The sequence below is a fragment of the Salmo salar genome, chromosome ssa11 (assembly GCF_905237065.1).
Source record: "Salmo salar chromosome ssa11, Ssal_v3.1, whole genome shotgun sequence".
Lineage (NCBI taxonomy): Eukaryota > Metazoa > Chordata > Actinopteri > Salmoniformes > Salmonidae > Salmo > Salmo salar.
Window position 1 is genome coordinate 72,203,379 of NC_059452.1, and position 18,011 is coordinate 72,221,389.

An 18,011-nucleotide genomic window follows, 5' to 3' on the forward strand; every position below is an offset into this window, starting at 1 on the left:
ACACTCATCTAATGAAGCGTAATATTGCGCAAGATATTTTAGCCTTTGAATGCTGAAGGTGCCGCGCAGATGTGCAAGATCAGGAACAGGCCGACTACATCGCGCGAAGCTGGGCACAGTGCGCTGTTTGACTAGGCTACTGATATTCCCTAGGGTTGTTCGGCAGGCAAAATTACTTGTTGATCATTGACTGTCAACACAGTTACATGCTTAGTTTGACACTGAAGATGTCACAAAAGGTGAGGTATTTTTTTGGAAGGTAGAGAGAAAGTAATATGAGCAAAACCATGTTAGTGAATCTGCGATTTGTAATGTTTGAATCAATTTTCTGATCGGCGCATGCTACATTTGGATTGGTTTGGGACCGACGCAGTCATATCCTAAACATTTGAAACCGTTACATCCTTACTATATTTTCCTTGACGGAGTGATGCTGAATGTAAAAAATGGCACAACTTACCACTCATATACTAGAGCAACTGTGTGTGGTCTTGTGGGTGGTTATGTGTGTGTGCTTGTGTGCTTGTGTGTAAGGCTTGGATGTGTGGAGAGTCAGTGCAGATAGGCTCTAGGGTGCAAATAGTCACTAAGGTGCAGGTCTGTGCAGACTGAGAGACCGATAGGGTTAGCTGTTTTGCATTCTGATGGCCTGGTGGTAGAAGCTGTCTTGGAGCCTGTTGTTGGCAAACTTAATGATGGTGTTTGAGTCATGCGTGGCCACGCAGTCATGGGTGTACAGGGAGTACAGGAGGGGGCTGAGCACACACCCCTGAGGGCCCCCATGTTGAAAGTCACCATGGGGGTGGTTGTTGTTGCCTATGCTCACTGCCTGGGGTCTGCGTGTCAGGAAGTCCAGGATCCAGTTGCAGAGAGAGGAGTTCAGCGATGAGCTTGGAGGGGACTATGGTGTTGAAAGCTGAACTGTAGTCGATGAACCGTATTCTCACAAAGGTATTCCTCTTGTCCAGGTGGGATCAAAGTACTTCATGATGACATAAGTGAGTGCTACAGGGCGATTAGTCATTTAGGCAGGTTACCTTTGTTTGCTTGGATACAGGGACAATAAAGCTCGCCAGCGTCTAGTCCTAAAACCAGGAAATGAGTTACCTCTGGTTCGTTCAGCCTTCCCTATGGGGAAAATGAATAATGAAAGAATAGGGTTTTAGGATAAACGCCCAAAAAAGTTCTGAGGTTAACACAGGCTTAGGAGATCTTCTACGTTTTGTTCTGTGCGATATCAGTCAGTTAACATGACCTTTATGAATTATGAAGCCTTTATGTGCTTATGTTTTCATTACATAAATGCTTCAAAATTCACAAAAAGTTGTGCTGATGAAGATGATCTCATAGAACAAAACGTATAAGATCTCCTAAGCCTGTGTTTACCACAGACCTTATTTTCTGAGTTTATCCGAAAATCCTACGGAAACGCCATTCATTTCCCCATAGGCTTTGTCCAACGAACCTTGGCGGAGTTAGAGCCTACAAAAAGACGCCATTACTATTTCTCTCTATGGTGGACATCTTGAAGCATGTGGGAGATCACAGACTGGGACAGGGAGACGCATACGCAAGCTTGAGCTCACAAACACGCTTGTGAGTACAGACACACACATCACAAACACACAGACTGGTCTAGTCAGTTTTGTCTGTGTCTTTGTGGTTCTTTCACAGTTCGCAGAGAAGTTTGCTGAGTTTAAAGAGGCAGCTCGGTTAGCCAAGGAGAAATCCCAGGAGAAGATGGAACTCACCAGCACCCCATCTCAGGTAATCCCAACAACAAACACCCCTAATCCTAACCCCATCCTCATGGAGTCTTTGGACCAGGATAACCCTTCCCTTACATATTTTAATTTTTTACCGGAAAACAATGGGAGTGAATGGACCTCAAATGATTTAAGTATCATAGGAAGTGATTGGAAACACTACCCTGCAAAAGCGTAAAGATGAGACGTTAAAGATGAGACGTTAAACTGATTCCTAATGGGAGTGTCCGTGGTCACCACACCCATGGCAAGAGTAGTGTGTTCACTCCAGTTTCCTGGCTAAACTCCCAACCTGGCCACCTAACCACCCCCAGCTTTCAATTGGCTCATTCAACCCATCTCTTCTCCCCTGCAACTCTTTCCCAGGTCGCTGCAGTAAAAAAGAATGTGCTCCCAGTACTTCCCAAAGTACCTCCCAAAGTACCTGTAAGAAAGAAGGTAAAATGAAATCAAAATCATTGTGATCTGACCAGATAACCCTCCTGCGTCGCCTCCTACCCCAGTCCAGCGTTGACACCTCCAACTACCACCCAACCCCAGGCTAACACACTCCAGCCCACCCCTTCAGGGGGTCTCCCCAGAATATTGTTACAGCAGTATCTTAGAAAAATGGATGTATAGTATATATTTAAACCAGAATTGAACAAGGTGTTGAATGGCACCGTTCCACTCTTTGGGGAGAACCCTGCCCTCCGCCGTGGATTAACAACCCCTCTCTCTCTCCTATCCTAATATCAGTTTAACACCCAGATTAACCCCTTCTCAGTGTCAGATGAACTCTCCTATCTCCCAATGTCAGATATTTATGCTCCCATAAAGTGATGTTTCAGGCTCACTTAAAAACACATAGGCCTACTCACTTGAGAAAAAACTAAAACTAACTTGAAAAAAAAATACAAAAAATGTAACATCACTTTCTGTGGAGTATAAATCATTTTTGCAGGTATTCTCTCCACATTACATCAGTCTTTTCTTTACCCAGCACATGAGAACATACAACAACAGTTTATGGGTCATTTTTGTTCCTTTAACCATCTGGTTTACATCATTCCAGGAGTCAGCCACTGGCGACCTGCAGTCACCTTTGACCCCGGAGAGCATCAACGGCACTGATGACGAGAGGGGCACCACCCCTGAAACTCCACAGTATCTCCCCGAGCCCCGTGCCGAGCCATCTCAGAACCAACTGCCCTTCTCTCACAGGTAAGAACCAGGCTCTAAAACCGGGGGCGGGAGTAGGGTGCCAAGCCCAAAGAGAGTGCGCCTTAGTGGGCAAGGCATGGTCGGACAGTGGATGAAGGCTGAAGAAATGAACACATTCAGTTCTCTGTGGAAATGTTAAGATAACACCAATTTAAATACAAAAACTGTCTTCCAATTCCCTCATTTAAAACTCCCTCATCATCCTCTGTTACCCGCTGAACAGACGCAGTTTAACTGTCCACTGGGACCTCTCTTTAGAGTGATGATTTAAAATGATGATTTAAAATGAAATTGGCGCAGCAGCAGCACCGTGTGTGTGTGTGTGTGTGTGTGTGTGTGTGTGTGTGTGTGTGTGTGTGTGTGTGTGTGTGTGTGTGTGTGTGTGTGTGTGTGTGTGTGTGTGTGTGTGTGTGTGTGTGTGTGTGTGTGTGTGTGTGTGTGTGTGTGTGTGTGCGTGCGGTTCGCCAGGCCTTGGATGTGTCTATTTATCCATCTCTTATTCATGTGGTCCCAGAGCCCCTGGACAGCAGTAAAGCATTACATTAAAACACTGTGTGGCTCTGATTTAATTATGAATTACTAAATGAATGGAAATGCATTTGGTCCCCCCAGCTCTCCATATTCACTATACGTGGTTCCCCTTATGTCACCTCTGCCCTCTGAGCTTGGTAATGCTGATGAAAATGAAGTTGAACGTGTATAATTTGTACATTGCTGCTGGAAATGGTTTAGTATTCTACCCAAGAGTCAAATGATAGTATTTTTATTCTTCAGGAAGACAATTATGCAGTTTTTATCAGAGATGGGAGTGTTAATCTTGTGGTCTTAAGACCACTCAAGACTACAAAAAAGCAGTCTTGGTCTTGTCCTGGTCTAAATAGACTGGATCATGGTCACCTAAACACGTCTGAAGTTTATGGCTGTCTGTCTGTCTCCAGTTCGTCCAGTATAAACAAGCACTGGGAGGCCGAGCTGGCAGCCCTGAAGGGCAACAATGCCAAGCTGACAGCAGCTCTGCTGGAGTCCACAGCCAATGTCAAACAGTGGAAACAACAACTGGCTGCTTATCAGGAGGAGGCTGAGAGACTACATACACGAGTAAGACTGACTAACTTTATAAAGGTGTAATAGAGAGAGAATACACAAAAGGCTAAGATATAAATAAACTATAGAAACTAGTAAGAGAGGCTACACAAACGGGTAAGACTGAGTTCATAAACGGGTAAGAGAGCAGACCTGGGTTTCAATACATGTGCATTTGATTATCTGTTATTTAAATACTTCTTTTCTGTGTTTGAGTTTTTTTCAAATAATGTGGCATGAATCAACTACTTATATTGGAACTTTTTGAAAGTATTTTCAAATGCTTAATTTTCATAAATTATTTTCAAATACCTCAGTTAAATGCATGCGAGTGTTTTTGAGTCAGTGTATTTGAGTCTTTTTAAACACATGACAATACTTTCCAAGTGTATTTTCAAATACGCTCCAACATTCAACTACTTGTCTTTCCAAATAAAACCTATCGGAATACTTACTTCGAAGTGTAATGTCAAAGTAATTGAGATATTAGAAATAGAATTTGAACCCAGGGCTGTAATAGAGAGAGGCTACACAAACGGATCAGAATGGTTACACAAAAGAACATAAAAAAAAAACCTGTATGATTACCCACACTGTGTGTGTCCTCAGGTGACAGAGCTGGAGTGTGTGAGTGGTCAGATGACCGTCATCAAATCCCAGAAGACTGAGCTCAACCAGACGATAGAAGAACTGGAGTCAGCATTAAAGTCCAAGGAGGAGGTAAGGAGTGTGTGTGCGCGTGTGCTTGTGGCATGTAAACTGCATTTTTGAGGGAGAACGCAATACATGTAAGCCCTGTGTCTTTGAGCCATTCCAGTATCCCTGTACATTTGGTACTGGCACTGACCCTGTATATAGCTTACATTCTCCTTTTTTCTTTTCTTATCTCTTATTTATCCTGTTTTTTTTTTTGTTAAACTATTTTGATATTGAATACTGCACTGTTGGGAAGTGCTTGCAAGTTAAGCATTTCACTATACTTGTGCACGTGACAAATAAAACTTGAAACTTGTAAATGTCTCTTTTTCCTCCCTGCAGGAACTGGAGAGGCTGAAAGAGGAAGTGGAGAGTGCCAATGAGTTCCAGACTCAAAAGGAATCACTAACACAGAAACTACAGGCGAGACTAATGAACACACCGCACTGGGCCTTACACACCTGTTCTCGTTCAGTCAGTCAACTTCGGTACAACGTAATATGGGCAGTCGCACTCTCGCGACTTCGGTTGAAGGATCTAAAATCACACCTGACAAGGCTAATGAAATCTGCGCCTCGCTGGAAGCCCCGCCTTCCACAGGAGATGAGCGTGAGGCTCAGATTCATTGGTTCAATTATTCTGCTCTTCACCTGGGTGTGAACAGGAACGATTCACGCTACTAAAACGAATGATTGGAACACGAGGCTGTCTTATGTTGCACTAACTAAACTGTCCCTTAGCGGTAGAGCGTGCTCACCCCCTGGATAATGATGGGAGAAAAAATTGATACAGTTACATATCGGGATATTCTTTTTGACGATATATCGTATAGTTTTGACAATATTGCAATATAATATTTGTGGTAGTTGGCTGTACCTGCACAAAAACTTCAGCATTGCTTGTTCTTCATCTTTTTAAATAGGAAACCAATTTGTTTTAGCACGTTTATTTCCATGACTGATCAAAACTCGTTTTCTCATGGCTCTCTCTTGTCCCTCTGCAGCAGACATACAGTGCATTCAGAATGTATTCATAGCCTTTGACTGTATTTTCAAGTAGATTTAACTCAAAACTGCAACTCGGCCACTCGGGAACATTCACCGTCTTCTTGGTAAGCAACTCTAATGTAGATTTGGCCTTGTGTTTTGTCCTGCTGAAAGGTGAATTCATCTCCCACTGTCTGGTGGAAAGCAGACTGAACTAGGTTGTCCTCTATGATTTTGCCTGTGCTTAGCTCCATTCCATTTCTTTATTATCCTGATAGTCTCTCCTGTCCTTAATGATTACAAGCATACCCATGACATGATTCAGCTACCGCTATGCTTGAAAATATGGAGAGTGGTACTCAGTAATGTGTTGTGTTGGATTTAGTGGCGGTTCTAGACCATTTCAACTTGGGGGGCCAAGCTGGGGCCAGTTGTACTGTTAGAGGGGCCAGTTACATTAGACGTTATTGTTGTCATATCGTTTTCTTCACTGCATTGCAGGCAAAATACCATGTTCATAATCATTAGTGTTCTGCGTTGCCACTGTCTAATAACGGATGTAAAAAAAGAATGATAGCAAAAATTTGTTATGTAAAAATTATTTCATACTCCACATTTAGGGGGGCCACGAGGGTCCAAAATTGTTGTCACAACAAGAACCGCCCCTGGTTTTTATTCAAGACAAAAAGAAAATTGCTTTGACAATTTTTTTGCAGTATTACTTAGTGCCTTGTTGCAGAGAAGTAATATTGCACAATACTAACCTAAATGACAGAGAGAAAAGAAGGAAGCCTCTACAGAATACAAATATTCTAAAACATGCATCCTGTTTGCAACAAGGTACTAAAGTAATAACTTTTTGTCTTGAAAACGAAGTGTTATGTTTGTGGCAAATCCAATTACTGAATACTTCTCTCAATATTTTCAAGCATAGTGGTGGCTGCATCATGTTATGGGTATGCTTGTAATCATTAAGGACTGGGGAGTTTTTCACGATAAAAAAAAAAATGGAATGGAGCTAAGCACAGGCAAAATCCTAGAGGAAAACCTGGTTGTCTGCATTCCACCAGACACTGAGATTAATATCCTAAAAAAACAAGACCGAATCTAAACTGGAGTTGCTTATCAAGAAGGCAGTAAATGTGGCTGAGTTACAGTTTTGACTTAAATCTATTGCAAGACCTGAAAATGGTTGTCTAGCAATGATCAACAACCAATTTGACAGAGCTAGAATAATTTTGAAAAGAGTAATGGGCAAAAGTTGCACAATCCAGGTGTGGAAAGCTCTTAGAAACTTACCCAGAAAATGTGCAGCTGTAATCGCTGCCAGGTATCGACTTAGGGGTGTGAATACTTATAGTACCAGTCAAAAGTTTGGACACACCTACTCATTCAAGGATTTTTCTTTATTATTTCTATTTTCTACATTGTACAATAATAGTGAAGACATCAAAACTATGAAATAACACATATGGAATCATGTAGTAACCAAAAAAATGTTAAATCAAATATATTTTAGATTCTTCAAAGTAGCCACCCTTTTCCTTGAACCAGCATCAACCAGCTTCACCTGGAATGCTTTTCCAACAGTCTTGAAGGAGTTCCCACATATGCTAAGCACTTGTTGGCTGCTTTTCCTTCACTCTGTGGTACAACTTATCCCAAACCATCTCAATTGGGTTGAGGTCGGATGATTGTGGAGGCCAGGTCATCTGATGATGCAGCACTCCTTTACTCTCCTTCTTGGTCAAATAGCCCTTACACAGCCTGGAGCTGTGGGACATTGATGGAATATTCTCCTAACCCATAGAAAACTGAACACATGAATGTTCTAGCAATGTTCCCCTGAAACCAAATCAAATGTATTTATATAGCCCTTCTTACATCAGCTGATATCTCAAAGTGCTGTACAGAAACCCAGCCTAAAACCCCAAACAGCAAGCAATGCAGGTGTAGAAGCACGGTGGCTAGGAAAAACTCCCTGGAAAGGCCAAAACCTAGGAAGAAACCTAGAGAGGAACCAGGCTATGAGGGGTGGCCAGTCCTCTTCTGGCTGTGCCGGGTGGAGATTATAACAGCATATGGCCAAGATGTTTAAATGAACATAATAATAATCATAGTAGTTTTCGAGGGTGCAACAAGTCAGCCACTCAAGAGTAAGTGTCAGTTGGCTTTTTCATAGCCGATCTTTGAGAGTATCTCTACCGCTCCTGCTGTCTCTAGAGAGTTGAAAACAGCAGGTCTGGGACAGGTAGCACGTCCAGTGGACGTTAAAGCTTGGTTGCAAATGGGTCTTCCATATGGACAATGACTGTGTGTGAGAAAGGAGGCCTAAAAACTTGACATGTGTGCCAGCTCTGTCAGGAGGAATGGGACAAAATTCACCCAATTTATTGTGGGAAGCTTGTGGAAGGCTACCCGAAACATTTGACCCAAGTGAAACAATTTAAAGGCAATGCTACCAAATACTAATTGAGTGTATGTAAACTTCTGACCCACTGGGAATGTGATGAAAGAAATAAAAGCTGAAATAAATCATTCTCACTACTATTATTCTGACATTTCACATTCTTAAAATAAAGTGGTGGTCCTAACTGACCTAAGACAGGGAATTTTTACTAGGATTAAAATGTCAGGAATTGTGAAAAACTGAGTTTAAATGTATTTGGCTAAGGTGTATGTAAACATCCGCCTTCAACTGTAAATCACTGACAGTGTCACCAGCTAAGCACCATCACACCACCTCCTCCATGCTTCAGGGTGGGAACCACATATGCGGAGAGCATTCATTCACCTACTCTGCGTCTCACAAAGACACGGCGGTTGGAACCAAAAATCTCAAATTTGTACTCATCATAGCCTTCCCTGTAGCTCAGTTGGTAGAGCATGGTGTTTGCAACGCCAGGGTTGTGGGTTTGATTCCCACGGGGGGCCAGCACAGAAAAAAGAAAAAAAAAGAAATGTATGCATTCACTACTGTAAGTCGCTCTGGATAAGAGCGTCTGCTAAATGACTAAAATGCAAAAAAAACAAAAAAAATGCAAAAATGCAGATCAGACAGATTTCCACCGGTCTAATGTCCATTGCTCGTGTTTCTTGCCCCAAGCAAGTCTCTTCTTATTATTGGTGTCCTTTAGTAGTGGTTTCTTTCTTTCAATTCGACCATGAAGGCTCGATTCACGCAGTCTCCTCTGCACAGTTGATGTTATGTGTGTTTCTTTATTTGGGCTGCAATTTCTGAGGCTGGTAACTCCAATGAACTTACCCAGAGGTAACTCTGGGTCTTCCTTTGCTGTGGCGGTCCTCATGAGAGCCAGTTTCATCATTGCGCTTGATGGTTTTTGCGACTGCAAATTTTCCGCCTTAACTGACCTTCATGTCTTAATTAAAGTAATGATGGACTGTCGCTTCTCTTTGCTTATTTGAGCTGATCTTGCCATAATTTGGACTTGAGCTCTTAATTTGATTTGTTTAACACTTTTTTGGTTATTACATGATTCTATATGTGTTATTTAATCGCTTTGATGTCTTCACTATTATTCTACAATGTAGAAAATAGTAAAACTAAAGAAAAACCCTGGAATGAGGTGTGTCCAAATTTTTGACTGGTACTGTATGTAAATGAGATATTTCTGTATTTCATTTTCAAAACATGTGCAATCATTTCTAAAACTTGATTTTACTTTGTCATTGTGTGTGTGTGTGTGTGTGTGTGTGTGTGTGTGTGTGTGTGTGTGTGTGTGTGTGTGTGTGTGTGTGTGTGTGTGAGAAGAAATATATTTAATCCATTTAGAATTCAGGCTGTAACACAACAAAATGTGGAATAAGCCATGCATTATGAATACTTTCTGAGAACACTGTATATCAATCTCCCCAGAGTGACAGTAATAAGTTAGTGGATTTACTCTCTGTCCACAAGGGGGCACTCCTCCCCCATAGGTGGCTCATTGCTCACTAGTCCCTATGAGGTGCTTCGTGATACACTGTTATGGGTTCTATAAACGATTGGTTTCATTCCTGGGAATTGGATTCTATTACGAATCGCCCATCTGTTACCACAGAAGGGGTCCGTTTTTTAAAGCTGTCTGTCCCTTTTCCAGCTGAGTTACAAGTTGCTGAGACGCCGGTACCTATGACTGGTGTGATCACCTTCATGATAGCGGTTTTCCTGGGTCTATTTTTTATGTTTACGGTCCATCGCTGGGTGCCAGCCGGTCACCGGCTAAAACCAAGGCAGGCTCGTTGTGGCTGAAGTACCACTAAGGGGCACTGCCAATCGGGGTACGTCAATGATTGCCAGAGTCCGTGAGCACAGCCTGGCCCGGGCTTCAGGCAAACCTTGGCGCATAAACACAGTTGTGTCAACCCAAAGTTCCACAGTGTTCACGGGTACAAAGTGTTGCGTCTCCCAGATGTGGGTTCAATGAAAAGTGTCCCTTCTCCACGTTCAGACACATGGTGGTCGAAACAAAAAAAATAACCAATCTCTTCCAGTCCACAAGATGGCATCGCGCCCCTTCAGATGGCACTTGACAGGGGGCTTGCTGTCTGCGCCGACCGATGACGCGCATGCACAGTGTTTCTCTGGATCATGCGAACAGTGATGTCGGGTTACAGGCAACAATTTGTTGCGCGCCCCTCACGCTCTTTGGGCGTCATCACGTCGACTGTTCCCAAGGCCTCAGTGCCCGTTTTGAGGGAGGCAATATCCTCCCGTCTCCAAGACGCGGGCAATCCGAGTTGTTTCTATGTCGGATCCAGGACGGCTGGTACAGACGGTATTTCCTTTCTTCGAAAAGGGGTCGGGACTTCCCAGCTAACAACAAACATTCCCACAACTTTCGAGAACATTCCCGTAGTTAGGTCATTAACAAAAAAATTCATAGGAATGTACCTGGGATGTGTAATAAATATTTCCAAGAGACCATCCCTTTAATGTCCAATATAACTTACCCCGAAACGTAGTTACTATGTTCTCAGAACTTATGACATGAATGTTCTAGACACGTTGCAAGAACATTCATGTGTCCAGTTTTCTGTGGGTTAGGAAAATATTCCATCAATGTCCCACCAAACATACACAGAACATGGTTGCCATGTTCTCAACATAAGATATGAATGCTCTAGACACGTTTCAGGGGACGTTGATGGAGTATTCTCCTCACCCTCAGAAAACTGGACACATGAATGTTCTTGCAACGTTCCCATGAATCGTGTCTCAAACATGAATATGTTATGTTCTGAGAATACAGTTCACTGAAGGAGGGAAATTAGGTATAACACCTTTATGGCCCCGCTCCACCCACTCCTGTGCTAGGTGAAGAGCAGTGTTAAATTGAAGGAACGAATCCGAGCCTGATGCTTGTCACCTGGGGAAGGCAGCAAGGCACAGATTTCATCAGCCTTGTCAGGCGTGATTTTAGATCCTTCAACTGAAGTCGCGAGAGTGCGACTCCCAATAGTATGCTGTACCTCATTCCCCTCCTTCAGGGAACAGTAGTTATAATCATAATAAGTTTTCACTGTAACGAGTGGGTGTCCCTTTGTGTGTGTTTTTATGAATGTGTGTGCACATGTTAACACCTGCCCCCCCACTCCCAGGAGACGGAGGAGAGGAACCAGACGTTGGAAGCTCAGCTGGTGGAGTTAGAGCAGCGTCTGGAGGGCAGTCAGCTGGAGAGAGAGGCCTTCAGGAAGAGTCTGCGCACCCTGCTGGAGCTGCTGGACGGGAAGATCTTTGAGCTGACAGAGCTCAGAGACAGCCTGGCCAGACTCATTGAGGGCAGCAGCAGCTAGAGGAGAGAAGTGCTACGACAGAGCTCCCTGGTGGAGCTTCACTACTCCTACACCATCACCACCATTATAACAACACAGTGACGGGAGAATATTGCTAGTCAGTGCACAAAGGCACTGCACGAAAATATTCACTGTTATTATTACACATATAGTCATTATGCTACGCTCTACTGAAAACATGCACATTGATAGTAAATAGATAGACTTGCTCGCTTGGATTTAGTTTTGGCTAATGTTCACAACGTGCATAATGCTGGTACACCTGTATACTGTATGCACATACACTCACTTCACAGAGGTCCTGTTGAGGCTATGCTTACACCCTGCCTTCCGTCTCTTCTCCCTCCCTCCCTGTGGAATGTTATTTACGCTCCGACTACAAACTGCTCAAATATCTACAGTGCATTTGGAAAGTAATCAGACCCCTTGACTTTTTCCACATTTTGTTACATTACAGCCTTATTCTAAAATGGATTGTTGTTTTTTTTCCATCATCAATCTACACGCAATACCCCATAATGACAACGCAAAAACAAGCTTGGCACACCTGCATTTGGGGAGTTTCTTCCATTCTTCTCTGCAGATCCTTTCAAGCTTTGTCAGGTTGGATGGGGAGTGTCACTACACAGCTACTTTCAGGTCTCTCCAGAGATGTTCGAGCGCGGGTTCAAGTCCAGGCTCTGGCTGGGCCACTCAAGGACATTCAGAGACTTGTCCCGAAACCACTCCTGCGTTGTCTTAGCTGTGTGCTTAGGGCCGTTGTCCTGTTGGAAGGTGAACCTTCGCCCCAGTCTGAGGTCCTGAGCGCTCTGGTTTTCATCAATGATCTCTCTGTACTTTGCTCTATTCATCTTTCTTTCGATCCTGACTAGTCTCCCAGTCCCTGCCGCTGAAAAACATCCCCAAGGCATGATGCTGCCACCACCATGCTTCACCGTAGGGATGGTGCCAGGTTTCCTCCAGACGTGACGCTTGGCATTCAGGCCAAAGAGTTCGATCTTGGTTTCATCAGACCAGAGAATCTTGTTTTTCATGGTCTGAGAGTCCTTTAGGTGCCTTTTGGCATACTTCAAGCGCACTGTCATGTGCCTTTTACTGAGGAGAGGCTTTTGTCTGGCAACTCTACCATAAAGTCCTGATTGGTGGAGTGCTGCAGAGACGGTTGTCCTTCTAGAAGGTTCTCCCATCTCCACAGAGGTACTGTGGAGCTCTGTCAGAGTGACCATCGGGTTCTCCCTGACCAAGGCCCTCCTCCCCTGATTGCTCAGTTTGGCAGGGCGGCCAGCTCTAGGAAGGGTCTTGGGGACCTTCAATGTAGCAGACATTTTGTGGTACCCCTTCCCAGATCTGTGCCTCGACACAATCCTGTCTCAGAGCTCTACGGACAATTCCTTTGACCTCATGGCTTGGTTTTTGCTCTGACATGCACTGTCAACTGTGGGACCTTATATAGACAGATGTGTGCCTTTCCAAATCATGTCCAATCAATTGAATTTACCACAGGTGGACTCCAAGTTGTAGAAACATCTCAAAGATGATCAATGGAAACAGGATGCACCTGAGGTCAATTTTGAGTCTCATAGCAAAGGGTCTGAATACTTATGTAAATTCTGTTTTTTTTTATTTAATACATTTGCAAAAAAAAGTCATCTTTTTTCACTTTGTTATTATGGGTTATTGTGTGTAGATTGATGAGGAACTTTTTTTATTTAATCCATTTCAGAATAAGGCTATAGCATAACAAAATGTGGGAAAAGCCAAGGGGTCTGAATACTTTCCGAATGCACTGTATTTTCAACAACAACAAAAAATGTGCGAAGTCTGGCTAGCATTCCATCGGAGAGGATGTTGAATATGGTGGGTTATTTTGCTTCAGGGTTTTCTTCCATCACAGACTTTTAACAGGAAAAAGGAAACGCTAATTTTCTACATTTTATTTGGTGCAAAGTTCAGTTCAGTCATCCAGAGTCGCTCGCTGGTGGATGTTTTGCTTGCTATTATTGTTTACTCTTCGCTGTCGTCCGCCACACATTCAGGTCTGTTTTTTAACTTCTACATCTACTGGTTTCTTATTCAGTTATTACTTCAGTACTACTATTGCTCTGTTTACTATGGAGATATCAATGTCAGCCAAAAGGACAGTCAGATCAGATGTGGTCATGGAAATGGAGATAGTCAGACACTGGACTCTATGGCCGTTCGCTCTGAGGCCCCATCTGACACTGGACTAGGACTAAGGGTCAGAGGTCAGACAGATGACCTCCCAGTCACTTTATTAAACGCTCCCAACGTCCTCCCTCCTATCACAATGTTACCATGGAGATTGAAGAAGAATCTGGCATATTGTCCGAGATTGAGAACAGATCTTGGACAACCTTCTATACTAAATGAGCAATACAAAGAGGGAGCATCAAGAAGAAAAATAAACGTGTTTAAGTCTCACTTTCAGGTATTTTCCTCTTCTTCTGGGAAATGTAAGGAGAGACAAAGAAACAACGCTACTCCAAGCCCAGAAGCTGGGGTTTGGGTCAGCAGTGACTACAAAAGTCTTTCCTTTCTATAAACTTTTTTATTACAAATACTAATATAACAAATTTATAGTGCTCTTGTGAAAATGGAATTGTATGTTTGGGTGAATCCAAAACAAAGATTTTTTTTCTTTATTTTCCCTCCCCTTGTTTCTGTTGCGACTTGGAAGTGCAATGATTGATTGGTTCATGTTTTCCCTTTATTTATTATTCCAGATATATTATAACCACAGATTTTAATGAGAATTGTATCAAACAAAGATGTTTGTCACTTACTCTTGTTTTTTTTAATGTCTGATATGTGGGTATCAAGGTTTTGTTTTTTTTAGGTATGAGAAAAAAAGACTGGCAATATGTTTGAACTATTTGAAAAGCTAATGGATTTATAGTAATTTGTGCATAGCAGGTGACGTTTGCAGAGAGACTTTCTTTCCTTTTGCCAAAATATTTTCCTGTACAGAATGTGAATTTTGTTGACGTTGCCTTTGGTACAAATATGGATCAATGGTAACTAACTACGGTACTTTTGTGGGGTTTACTATTGCCAAAAATCTGTGATAATGTATAAAAAATTATAACTATATATGTATATGTGAAGAACACTATTTAAAGGTCAATTTTGGGCATGAAAAGTGGTCAGACTCCGCCCCTTTCTCAACCAGAAATGGGGTGTACCTTTGGTGGTTCGTTGTGTCATGTGCGCCGCGACCGATTTGTTTTTGGATGGAAGCTGTAGAGATTGGTAAGAAATGGCACTTCTTTAGCCAAATATCTTATTCATCCAATTATTTAAGTTTAAGCATTGACCTGGTATGATGGTGCATTGATCAGTTATACAGTTTAAAGCCATTATTTTTCCGTTTATGCCCAAAGTCGACCTTTAAGGGCTTGTTGTTGGTTCTAGTATCTTTGGGAGACTTAAAATGGGGTGTCTGGGCGAGTTGGCTTTATAGCATTTCATTTATGATCTGTACTTCTACAGTTTGAAAGGGGGAAAACGTTTGAGTAATAATTTTAAATGTTGATTATGCCACATGCTTAAACACAATTGTAATTTTCAGTTTATAGTAAAATAAAACAATTTAAACAAATGTGGGTTGTGTAATATTTTCCCCATTTTCACTCATCTGAATGTTGCTCTTGTTTCTTTGGTTGTCTAATCTGTACATTTTTTACATTTTAGTCATTTAGCAGACGCTCTTATCCAGAGCGACTTACAGTAGTGAATGCATGCATTTTTTTCCCCCTGGCTCCCCGTGGGAATCGAACCCACAACCCTGGCGTTGCAAACACCATGCTCTACCAACTGAGCCACAGGGAACTGTAGAGGGATCTGTAGAGACCACTTAAGTTTCCATCCAGTCCTGTTGCTTGTATAAAATCACATCCACTTACTGCCTAAAGGGGATCGTCTGGCTGTATTTTTATGAATTACTATTTGTGGTGGATGTGCTAGGCCCAACGCTGAGTTCTAATGGCTCTGTGATGCCAAGTCAAAGAACAGGACAGGAAGACATTTTGGTACTTTGTTTTATTTTGAAGGGAAAAAAATAACTGGGATATATATATATATAAAGCAGTTAGGAATACGATGACAGGAAAAGACGAGTCAAATGCAAAAAAAAATAAAAAACATCTTAAAAAGCACATTACATTTTGTGTGGTATTGCTTTATAAATTGTAACTCTATCTTTAAACAAAGTTTACTCAATAAATACTTACGTTTTTAAGCATGCCAATGTATTTTCAGGATGTACACTTGATTACATTATAATACATATTTTTCAGTTTAATATTATAATATTGCACTTACCTAGTGACAGACATCTTCAAATCAGACCAGGCCAGCCACATGCATAAGGTCATACAAGGCAAAGGTTATAGGTCAAACTGTAGAGTTAGCTGAAGACAGAAATAAGATTAGACGGCTAAAAATGGAAACGAATAATACATTTGGATTATACAAATCATGTATAACAAAGATATGTATAAAAGAAAACATACATAAATACCCCAAATTCAATGATGAAAATGAGTGATTTCCCAACAGACAGGTTTTTACAGCATGTATGTCTACCGAGAACATGAGACAGGACTAGAAGGGGTGCTAAAATGACTGCCTCTAGACTCCTAAACTTCTCTCCATCTGCACTAAAAAATCTGGACAGTGGAAAGCTAATTCCTCCGAGTCATTCCACTATGTTGCTGTCACCTACCCACAGTTTATAGATCAGTGCAGATGGAGAGGAGACGAGGAGAGGAACCCACTTCAGACTACTGAGATGCAGCCAGAGATCTGGATGCTGCAGCAAGTCACATGATTGGATTTTGACCACTTGCCATAAAGACACAGCATGAAACATGAGCTCCATATGCTCAGTCCACTAACTCACTGAGGTTAGTTACCACACCACTGGTGGATTCAGTGAGGTAAACACACAGATAGAAATATGATGAACGGAGCTGACAGGATCCCTATTCTATACGACAGACAATCATATCAGCTCTGCACCATACATTTCTATGTGACTGTTTTTCAAGACCACTGAAGATGGTGCTGGAAAAATACAGTACTACGACCTTTGACCTGGCCAAACAATTCGGACAGCAGTTGTGCACTCTCAGTCCTTCAGCTCCTAACAGCACAGCATTCTTTCTTCTTCGTGTCCTTCATACTCAGTGCATGAATTATTACAGTAAACAGAGATTGTTCCTATAGTAATAGTTTCAGTTTTGACACAACTCTTAGATATAAAATAATCAAACGTAGATAAAAACATGAAGCGACTCCTGGTAAAACCGGTACTAGTGGACTCGCTTGGAAAATAATAGCAGTAAAAACAAGGCGGTAAAAAAGAAAAAGAAACCGTAAAAGCACACTTAGAAAAAAAACGTCAACAGAAACAACACACTTCATGAGGGAATATGAATATGGTATATGGAATGAAGGACACCTGGGTAGAGCTGGATACTTCGGCTGGCTGTAAGGGCACCGATCTTACAGAACAACATGACTTCTCAACCTCCATACCAGCGGTGGCCAAGCTCACCCGTGTGGGGTGCAAGCTTTTGTTCCAGCCAAGCAATAACACACCTTATTCTACAAGGGGTTGAATAAACATTGAAGAAAACACTCAATCCTGTCAAATGTAAAACAAACACAGCACAGCAACCTACAGTTCAACTCGCCAACCTCATAGTTCATTCTACATACGGGATCCCAGAACCCTAGCTTTCCAGACGGTGCACTGACAAGGGGCCTTATTCCCCCACTTGGTACAGGACAATGAAGGAATCCAATGAAGGAATTTTATTTCCATAGTGACTTCCATCACAAGGTTCTCAATGTGCTTGACTTCGGATAGAGCAGGAGGGGTCAGTCAGTACAACATAGAAAACCAGGAGGAAAGGCTAGTGGTCCATTTCAAAGACGAGAAGAAATAGTAAGAAAAAGTTACTTCTGACCTATTTTCTGAAGAAAAAAACATCAGGAAACATCTCTACTCCGCCTTCTGGGTCTGTCAGTGTGGAGCCAGAAATAGTAGCGCGCTGAGATCAAAGGTCAGAGTCCCAGTCGGTGCAGGGCAGGCCCTCGTCCTCAGACTCGGACTCAGGCGAAGCCTCCTTGATGCGTCTCAGGGCTTCGTGGATGGAGCGGGTCAGAGCGTCGGCAGAGTGGGGGAACGAGCCCTTGGGGTGCCGCTGCTGGTCCGGCCGCGTCCGCACCTTCCTCAGCCTAACGCCCTGCCGGATCTGGGCCAGGATGTTGTTGCTCTCGTCATCGTCTGGGTCGGGGGCTAGGACCCGGAGCTCTGCCTTCCGCAGGTGGAAGCTGCCTCGCTTGAGGGAGTTCAGGACCTCATCCATGGGGGAACTTGCTATAGAGATGGGAGAATGGAACAATGTCAGAGAAAAATCTAGTCAATTTGTCATTTAGAAATATTCTTTTAAAA

General features: G+C 42.6%; 2 protein-coding genes across 4 annotated transcripts in view; one reads left to right on the plus strand and one right to left on the minus strand.

The window, feature by feature from the left end:
- Window positions 1-12,065, plus strand: part of LOC106563047 (homer protein homolog 1) — an 84,360-nt gene extending 72,295 nt beyond the window's left edge. Inside the window, exons 4-10 of one of the 3 annotated variants that reach the window (XM_014128265.2) lie at window positions 1,675-1,767; window positions 2,133-2,204; window positions 2,821-2,969; window positions 3,908-4,067; window positions 4,662-4,772; window positions 5,091-5,171; window positions 11,336-12,064. In XM_014128265.2, the coding sequence (XP_013983740.1) occupies window positions 1,675-1,767; window positions 2,133-2,204; window positions 2,821-2,969; window positions 3,908-4,067; window positions 4,662-4,772; window positions 5,091-5,171; window positions 11,336-11,530 (861 nt within the window). In that variant the 3' untranslated portion in view covers window positions 11,531-12,064. Of the gene's footprint in view, window positions 1-1,674; window positions 1,768-2,132; window positions 2,205-2,820; window positions 2,970-3,907; window positions 4,068-4,661; window positions 4,773-5,090; window positions 5,172-11,335 lie in introns of all 3 variants that reach the window. The other 2 variants (XM_014128264.2, XM_014128266.2) reach the window with 2 other exon arrangements.
- Window positions 12,066-15,570: 3,505 nt separating this feature from the next.
- LOC106563046 (junction-mediating and -regulatory protein) overlaps window positions 15,571-18,011 on the minus strand; it is a 36,133-nt gene continuing 33,692 nt past the window's right edge. Inside the window, exon 10 of the mRNA XM_014128263.2 lies at window positions 15,571-17,936. Within this exon, the coding sequence (XP_013983738.1) occupies window positions 17,614-17,936 (323 nt within the window). The 3' untranslated portion in view covers window positions 15,571-17,613. The remainder of the gene's footprint in view (window positions 17,937-18,011) is intronic.